General features: G+C 38.6%; 1 protein-coding gene across 3 annotated transcripts in view; it reads right to left on the bottom strand.

The window, feature by feature from the left end:
- Positions 1–787: 787 nt before the first annotated feature.
- LOC103565521 (uncharacterized) overlaps positions 788–9,491 on the bottom strand; it is a 113,344-nt gene continuing 104,640 nt past the window's right edge. For all 3 annotated transcript variants that reach the window (XM_070569260.1, XM_070569261.1, XM_070569259.1), the window contains 5 exons: positions 5,046–5,242; positions 4,535–4,611; positions 3,562–3,587; positions 2,184–2,302; positions 788–1,254 (listed from right to left, as the gene is read on the bottom strand). In XM_070569260.1, coding sequence (XP_070425361.1) covers positions 1,209–1,254; positions 2,184–2,302; positions 3,562–3,587; positions 4,535–4,611; positions 5,046–5,242 — 465 coding nt within the window. In that variant the 3' untranslated portion in view covers positions 788–1,208. The remainder of the gene's footprint in view (positions 1,255–2,183; positions 2,303–3,561; positions 3,588–4,534; positions 4,612–5,045; positions 5,243–9,491) is intronic.

The raw sequence follows: 9,491 nt of genomic DNA, 5'->3' as shown, positions 1-9,491 counted from the left end.
TTGCAAGAAGAAAAACAATTTATAAAAAAAAAAATAAAAAAAAAATAAAAGTAATATATGTATATGAATGTGTCAAAATTCACTGAATAATGTTTTTTATATGGGTTCTCTGTAATGAAAATGGCCATGAAAGTGAGTGCATTTTTATCATGTGGCTCTAAAAAGGTACTTTCTACTAAATGTTTTCGTTAAGAATTAGTACTAAAGAAGGTAAACGAATGAGCACCTCCCAGAGAGATCACTCTTTTAGAGGTGAAATGTTTAGTCAAAAGAAGAGCAGGCCTGATATCATATATGTAGTAGATTGATACTTCTCTTCCAGTAGTCAATCTACAATTCTGCCACTAGAATCATGCCTTAAATGAACATTTGCCCACCCAAATAAAACCTGCTTCTCCCTGGCTGAGAGACGGAGAGAAATGGAGAAGCTTAGGACTTGGACCACTAACGAAAATCCTAGATGGATGAAGGCAGAGTTGCCTGGCATCCCAGGGTTACCAAACTATCTTTGGACTGATTTGTGAGAGATAAAGAAAGCAATATAACTTCTTCTCCCAAACCTCAGATGCTGTGCAATATCATTGGATGGGCTCTGCAATTCATTCAATTGTACACATGTCCTATATTTTAGAATTGAAGTCCATATTTCCTAACCTTTAGGATCATAGATTGACCTGGAGTACTTGTTATAAGTCAAGCTCCCAGATCTCTCTCCTAGAGGTTTTGATTCTTTAGGATAAAGAAGAGCCCAAGTGTCTGTACTGTTAATAAACATCGAAGTAATGCATTATGTGTTCATCTTTGAAAATATTTCTTTAATATTATTACCAAAAGTATTTGTGTGCTGCACCCGGTAACCTACCAAAGAAAGAAACGGTATTTTAAGAAAGATGCTATTATGTAACTTCTATTGATTAAAATATTTGTGGTTGTAAATTACATTAGGCTTTATATTATCAAATAAAATGAAAGATAGTTTTTCAACTGCCACTGATAAATCAACATAGAGGATAAAAATCTTTCAATCACAGATTCTTAGAATTAGAAATATTCTTCAACATCCTACAGTCCATCCTGTATGCAACAGCAGGCTTTCTTTGGTCATCTGGTAATTTAAAGTTCTGATTGAGAAGACTCTAATTGCTTGTAGAATCCACCACAAAATGGGATTGCAATAAAAGGCATAGGAACGTGTAGCTCTAGCAGAGTCAGCATGCACCATAACGAGTAAAATCAAATCTTCCACGAGAAGCGCTGTAAGAAAGAAAAAGACAAAGAAAAAGAAAGAAATTATTAAAAGAACATTTAAAATTGCCTGTGTATTGCATTAACAGCTTCTCCATGAGGAGGCTTTGAACATAGAAGAAGAGAGGTTGTGCTCCACAGCCACAAGCAGCTGGGCCCTGCCTGCTCCCCAGGCCTGCACACGTCCTCCCCTGACCTGGGCTCCATGACTCTCCCTACATGCTCAGTCCTGACTCAGTCTTGGAACCTGCCCAGATCTGAGAGAGGAGAGGACCAGAGATTGTCTTAGAGGTCCTCTAGAAGTAGAAGACAGGTAGAGGATTAAATGAGAGGAAACACCTGTGAGAGAACATGGGCTTGCACAAAGGTTGGCCAAAACTGTAGACTGCAGACTCCTTTAGAGTGAAGGACACAGGAAGGGAGGTCAGGTGGAAGTGTCCTAGAATGCCCTGCTCTCTGAGGAAGGTTAGGAGTCTGTCATGGAGTTCAGGAGCCCAAGTGGACCAGCAGAGGAGTCCCTTCCAGCAGGAATAGGCCCATTGTGATGGGTTTCAGAGTTCTGTAGTCAGTAAGGTTTTTGCTCAGTCCCGCTCCCTGTAGCTTGCAGCTACATCTCGGAGGTTATCACTTAGCATCTGGACACGGAATTACCTTTTATTGAACATTAGACTTCCATTCGTAAGTCATAATAATTAAATTAAGTTAATTAGTTTCTACATTGGTGGAATATCCCGTAGAGTTATAATGAGAGGTCAAATACAAAACTGCTTTTAGAAATGAGAACTTAAGGGATAGGCACAAGTGTGTGTCTGTGGCTTTTACAGAGATATTTTCCAAAGACACTGAGCCTACATTATCAGAAATGTGCATTTTCCTATCACTTTGTGATGGTTTCTTCATTATTTTGGAGGAGCTAATATTTAATTTTGCATTCTTACATCCTTTCCCTGCAGAAAATGCATGGATTGCGATAAGTCTGGCCATTGGTTGCGCAGATCAGCTTCCTTTCTCTGTTGCATAAATGTAATCGATCTTTATACACGTGACAGTCTGGTGCCTAAACATAAGAAGACAACATAAAATTTATCAGATAATAAACTGTCTGCATAAAGTATTCTTTGTTCTTAATACAAAATGTGATACATCAAAAAGGTATAAATACATTGTATATTGAGATTTAAAAAGAAACATTAAGGTACCCACAACACACTTAGACATAAAATACTATTGATGTATTTTTACAAACACGTTATTTTTTGAAAACCTACAAAGGGTAGAATGTGCTTTCATAATTGAGCCACTCTGCCCCCATGTCTTCTCACACCTGGATCAGATATCTCCCATTACTTCATACCACCAAAAACCCTAAAAGTGAATTTTCTGTAATTCCCTTGTCTTTCTCATGAGTTCCACTACTAGATGCTCTGATTTCAGATCATCACTGCCTATGTATTTATTCAAATATATGACTGTTTGTATGTGGGTATACAATAATATACATATACATGTAATGTGTTTAGTGATGGTAGTGCTGGGAATTTACATAAATGATCAATACTGGGTGTATTCCTACATGACTCGCTTTTAAACGTCTTTGTAACATTTATCTATTCAGGTGTTTAGAACTACAGTTAATTTATTTCACCTCTATGTAACATTCCACTCCATGAATGAATGAAAATTTTTGTTTACCTAATTGTAAGTGGAAAATTTTTTTAAATCTTCCTTTTCTTCTAGGGTAAACAATTCTACTTTGAACACCCCTTAACCGATATCCAATGCTTGTATATAACAAGACTTACACATGGTACTGGAATTTTTGAATAGCGGGATATTTTTACCTTGACTATAGAGCCAAATGATGCTTTCGTGTGTGTGTAATGAAGATTAGCCTGGAGCTAACTTACACAGCCAATCCTCCTCTTTTGGCTGAGGAAGATGGACCCTGAGCTATCATCCATGCCCATCCTCCTATACTTTATATGTGGGATGCCTGCCACAGCATGGCTTGACAAGCAGTGTGTAGGTCCTCACCCAGGATCTGAACTGGCGAACCCCAGACCATGGAAGCAGAGTGCTTAAACTTAACCACTTCCCACCAGGCTGGCCCCCAAATGATCTTATAAGGGTGGTGAGATTCTATTTCTTGAACTCAGTATAATAACAACACAGGTTTTTTTTTTTCTTCTTTTCTCCTTGTGGAGGATCATACTCTTGTGCGTTTTGTTTGATGAAATTTGCTATGAAAACTTACAATATAAAAAAAAATTACCAGTTTTACGTTTTCAATTCCCAAATTAATTGATAGTAACTTACCGTTCCTGGTGATAATAAAGCAGTTTCTGCAACCAAAACACACAAAAAAGATTAAAACTAAGAAGAAGAGGGGAACACTAACTGAGTATCTGGTGCAAAGTTCTCCCATCTTTTTGTAGCAAAATACCAGGCAAATTACCTACTCCAGACCCTGCAAGTAATGAGGGGAGCCTTTCGGATGGTAGCAAAACAATAGGTTCACAAAATAGCTCCAAATCTGGAAACATAATTCCCAAATAACCTCACTCTGTGAAGAAAAACAATTTTGTGTATTGTTTAGTAATCACAAAACCCTGCTTTTTTCCTTTCTTTTTAATAGATGAGACATCCACGTCAGAGACGACAATGCCTTGCTTAATACCATTCATTATACCTTGCATAAAGTCACTTAATATGAAGAAATTAATTACTAAATTAATTAGTGCTCAGGTCCAAGATCAGGGATCTATCCAATACCTTACAGCTACTTTTTACTCTGAAATTCATGGGCCACCTTATGCTTTAAAGAAGGTAAGTTGTCAATAGAGGGAGGGATGGGTTCTCTCCTCACACGAAGCCTGGGCTCTGCTCAGAGCTGTCAAACAACAAAGCAGATTTTCAAAGGACTCCAGATCTAGAAGACATCATTACTCCCCACACTTTGCTCTCAGCAGTCATGGAATGTGACCTCCAAAACCTCTTCACCTCTAAACATAGGTAAATGGCTTTCATTGTAGGTGGAGGAAAAGCTAGGTTCCACTGCACATTCTAACCCACCTCTCTGTCTCCACGTCTCTAAAGTGGGAAAGAAGAGAGAGAAAACGACGGATGCAGTTTTTAAAGGGATATTTGTAAACTGCTCTGTTTCATTTTGCCAGTTTAAGTATTACAAACCCAATAAAACAAGCTCCTCCATTCCTAGACCATAGCAGTTGTTTCCTAAATTTTCTAAGATATGAGAAATTCTTCATCCAGGATTGAAAAATTTGCTCACCAGAATGCAGAGGAAACAGCAAGACAATGATGAAAATAGCTTTCATCCATGATGAGAAGAAAGACATTTTGTCAGGTCTGTAGAAGAAAACCATAGGACTGTTCGTAACACATGGCACAGGGACAAATGACCCATTTCCCGATGAAAGTTTCTTATGGGTGAGGAAACTGCTCTACTCCCCTAGAGTCCTAACTATAGGGGACTATCCCCTTTTTTCTTCCTCCAACTCAGAATCAACAAGACATGCGTGTGAACAGAAGGCCTCATAGAGACTCAAGAGAAACACTAGGACAAGTCCTCCGTGCACATCTGAGAAGGAGCCATTTGCTCTCCCAAGCCTTTGGGTCAGCCCACAGGGAGCTTGGCTGCATTTAAGGAAACATGCACTTGGGAATCTCAGTTTTTCCTCAGAAAAATACAAGCAGTTCTTTCAGGAAAGACTCAGTTGCAGCTGTCCTCACAGCAATGCTCTTCACCAGGGCTCCCTCCATAGGGTCCCCGCCGGACCTACCTGAAACAGAGAAGGCCGTGGGGAGCGAGGCCGACACCTCCACGGACCGTGCCGAGCTTGTTCACCTCTTCTTCCCAACCACAGCCACCCAGCTGACGCGCTTCCTTTATTGACCTGTTGGTGAAGACCTCTCTGGGGGTGAGACAGATGCCTCCCGGCAGATAAGACACTGAGGTATTCTGTGTTCTTCCTGAAGGCTATAAAGGAACTCGTGACAGAGGCCTCACAAGGAATCCTCAGCAGGTATTGCCTCTGCAGGAGATTTGGGACAGTTTGGTCTGATGTACCCAGAAGTATGGGGAAGGGAGGAGGTAAGATCAGTGCTCCGAAACCCTTAGAGATGAGATATGAAATCTTCCTAAGCTACCGAATAGGAAGGAAAGGAGAATCAAAACAGGAAAGAGAATGAGTTTTGGGAACGGTGAGTAGACAAGTACCTAGACCCTTAGCACTTGGCAACACTAGAAGCACATTAGGCTCATTTAGAGATTTGATTTTGATTAAAGTTTTGCTTTGAGAAAACTGGAGATTCTCATCAAGCTGTAAGTCAAATGCAGAGAGTTCTCATGTCCCTTTCATCCATTTTCCCCTGATGGGAACATCTTGTAAAACTATGGCACAATTTCACAATCAGGAATGTTGACAAAGCTCCCAGATAGCTGTTGGGGCCACAGGCTTGGTGACCCCGGGCTGGAGGACAGCTTGTGAATACTAAGAAGAGGAGAGAAAGAAGGCTCAGGTGTGAGATTGAGACCACCTGGACATGGCCCTAAATTGTAGGTTGAATAACTGGACCTTTACCTCAAAGTGAAGCGGGAGACCCTGTAGGGTTTGAGTGGGAGGAGATTTCATCAGAGCTGTTTAGCTGATCTGCTCCACAGCCTGACTCAGCGCAAAGAGCGTTGGCAGATGAAAGTCCTGAGTTCAAATCCCATCCACCACCAGGCAGCCTGGACACCATATTCAGGCTATGGAATCCACAATTTCCTACTTTTAAACGTGATAACAATAACTTCTGTCACGTAGATTTGTTATAAATATTAGGGATATAATATTAAAACAGTCTGCACTTAAGTTGTCTGTTACACTTACATTTGTCACCCTAATCTAACTTGCCTTTTTTATCAGTGAAGAAAGCCAGGATTTAGACAAGAACCTTTGAGTCTAGCACTGTTTCATGCCGATTCAATGCAAGGATCCCAATTCTGGTAAATGCATAAAGTTTTCCTTTATTGTACTAATGTGACTATTGTACTGATGCTGGCTCTTTGAAATTGTTACATGGACACTGTCCGAGACAGTTGTGCAGGCCAATTGTTCCGGCACATGACATTGGAGGGAAAGAACAAGTGAACTTTTGAGTTGAATTTATTGGGAAATCCTTATGACTCTCGCACTGGACTTTTTCTCTTGCACGTGTTCATCAGTAAAGATTAAGCACAGGAGACACTGCCTGTGATGAACAACAGGCCAGAAGATTTTAAAAAGAACCACTAAAGGGAATGTTAGAAGTATGCATTATTTGATGCACAGCTATCTTTTCTGAAATGTTTAATAGCATAAATATGTGTATATGCATAGATGTATACATATTTAATATACAACTATACTAAAATCACACACAAATATATACATGGGTATATATTTAAAGATATATCCACGTGTATATATATGTGTGCCTGCTTGTGTATGCATATAAATATGCATGTATACATCTTTATATGTTTCTATACATGCATATATGTAATAACACATATTTTATATTCAATTATATATTATCATTATATATATACATATATACAGAGTATATAGGTATAGACATTTATGCATTTATCTCTCTATATAAATTATCTAGGTGAGCTCCATATGTCATCATACATGTTCGTATAAAAGATGGACAAGAGGAGATTTCATGCAGACACAGAGGAAGACAGAGCTGAGAGAAATGTAAAGATGCTGGCCTTAAAGGTGGTAGAAGAAGATGATGGATACATGGATAGATAGATAGATAGTTAGGTAGATACATAGATAGACAGATACATATGTAGACAGATAGATAGATAGAAATAGAACAACAAAATCAAAGTATTTCTCGTGACTAGCTTTTTTCATTTAACTGTCAATGAAGTATCTTCATATCAGTATATACAAATATACATATTTCCTTTAAAGAAATAAAAATTGGAATATAACATATTCCAAATTCTTCCCAACCTCAAGCTCCCTTTATTTCAGTTTTTTGGGTTTTTCTTTAGGAAGATCAGCCCTGAGCTAACGTCCATGCCCACCTTGCTCTGCTCTATATGTGGGACGCCTGCAACAGCATGGCTTGATAAGCGGTGCATAGGTCTGTGCCCAGGATCTGAACTGGTGAAGCCCAGGCCACCAAGGCAGAGAGTGGGAGCTGAACCAGTACACCACAGTGCCAGCCCCTTGATTTCAGTATTTTTTTTCTCTGTTGGTAAGATTGTCTAAGAATGTTAGGTGACAAAGAGTTTCTTCTGTGTGCTCTTCTAAAATTTTTACAGTTTTACTTTTTACCCTTAAATCTACGCTTCGTTTTATTTTAATCTTTTAAAAGGTGTGAATTTTAGTTGTGTTCACTATTAGACATTCCTTTTCAAGTGTTCTAGCAGCATTTGTTGAAAAGACGCTACTTCCTGCTTTAAATTGTTTTGCACCAATATTTCTGGGCTCTCTATTCTGTCCCACTGATCTATAGCTAACTCTCCACTAATCCTAACCTGTCTTAATTATGGTAGCTACATAGTAAGACTTAAAATTGGGTGTTGTGGTCCAATTTTATCCTTTTGCATGTAGACATCCAGTTTTCCCAACACCATTTGTTGAAGAGGCTATCCTTTACTACTGTCTATTTTTATGATTATAAAAATAAAAAAGCCATCTACCAGAGTGACTATTAAAAAGGTATGTAATAACAATGGTTGGTGAGGATGTAGAGGAAACAGAATCGGCATACAGCACTGGTGGGAAGGCAAGAAGGTAAAGTGACTTTGCAAAATGGATTCATAGATTCTTAAAAAATTCAACATAAACCTACCATATGAACCATCAATTCTACGTCTAGATTTTTACCCAAGAAAAATGAAGACATAGGTCCATAAAAATACCTGTACAATAATGTTCATAGTATTAATTTTCTTAATAACCAAAAAATGGTAAGAATCCCAATGTACATAAACTAGTGAATAAATACACAAAATGTGACCATTCGATACAACATGGTATACTGCTAAACATTAAAAAGTAATGAACTATTGATTTATGCTTGAGTGTGAATGAACCAAAAAAATACGTTGTGAAAAAAGCAGATACAAAAAAAGTATTGTTTCGTTCCCTTTATATAAAATGTCCAGAGAAGGCAGAATAAGAGGAATGGAAGGTAGATGAGTGGTGGCCTGGGGTTGGGGGTGGGAAGATGGCACGAGCTCCAGGGGCAGGAAGGACATGTTTTGGGTGAGTAAACACTTTAAATTCGTACTGTGGTGGTAGCTGCTTTTCTCTCTCTATATATGTATATATATATATTTTTTGTTTAAATTACTATATTATACCTAAAACTGATTAGTTCAGGTACATAAATCCCAACAAACTGGTTTTTCAAAAGAACAAAATGGCAAGTTTTCTATCCAAACTCCCTTTCATTACCAAAATGTCAGGTTTAAAATATTCTTGAATTTCCTGTGTCTCATTTCCACCGTGTCTGAAATGTAGAGCCGCTGTCTAAGTAACAAGATGCTCTGGAGAGCGAAGGCAGATAACATGTGGGAAGCTGTTTCAGAGCTTTTGTGCAGAACAGTCATGCAGTGAAGGAGCATTTCCATTCGTTGGTGCATAATAACTTTAATCAGTACATTTCAATTCCTAGGGAACAGTGACTATCTCTGCTTTTGCTCACCATCTTGTTTCTAGCCTCGGACATAGGGCATGACACATAGTAGGGCTTTAATTAAGTGGAAATAATAAAAAAGAATACACAAAGGAATATACCAGCGTTCACTGAAGAATTTTTTAGAGAGACATTTACAAAAAGAAAGGTGGTACAATTGAACAAAAGTGTGTTGATAATGTTGTTCTACAAATTAGCATTCTAATGCGTACTTTCCATCAGAGCCAGATCAGAGATGCTAAGTGATTTAATAGCCCCAAATTGATTGCTTTTTACATCTAAAAACGTTTATTGAAAAAACCAGTGTGCCTGGCATAGTATATGTCACAGATGTCTAGTTGTCATCCTACACTCAATCTACATTTCTGCCATTACATTCAAAGTTTGAATGAGCCTTTGGACACACAGCTAAAGCCCTCTTCTGGTGGCTGGCAGGTGGTGACTAATGGAGAGACATCTCACTTGGACCTGATAAAAGAAGTCCTAAGTCAATGAAGGCACTGTTGCCTGCCATCCCAGGACCACCCATCTACTTC

This window comes from Equus przewalskii, chromosome 13 (genome assembly GCF_037783145.1).
Source record: "Equus przewalskii isolate Varuska chromosome 13, EquPr2, whole genome shotgun sequence".
NCBI classification, from domain to species: domain Eukaryota; kingdom Metazoa; phylum Chordata; class Mammalia; order Perissodactyla; family Equidae; genus Equus; species Equus przewalskii.
The sequence above is the reverse complement of the archived record's forward strand: the minus strand, read 5'-3'. Positions and strand labels throughout refer to the sequence as shown.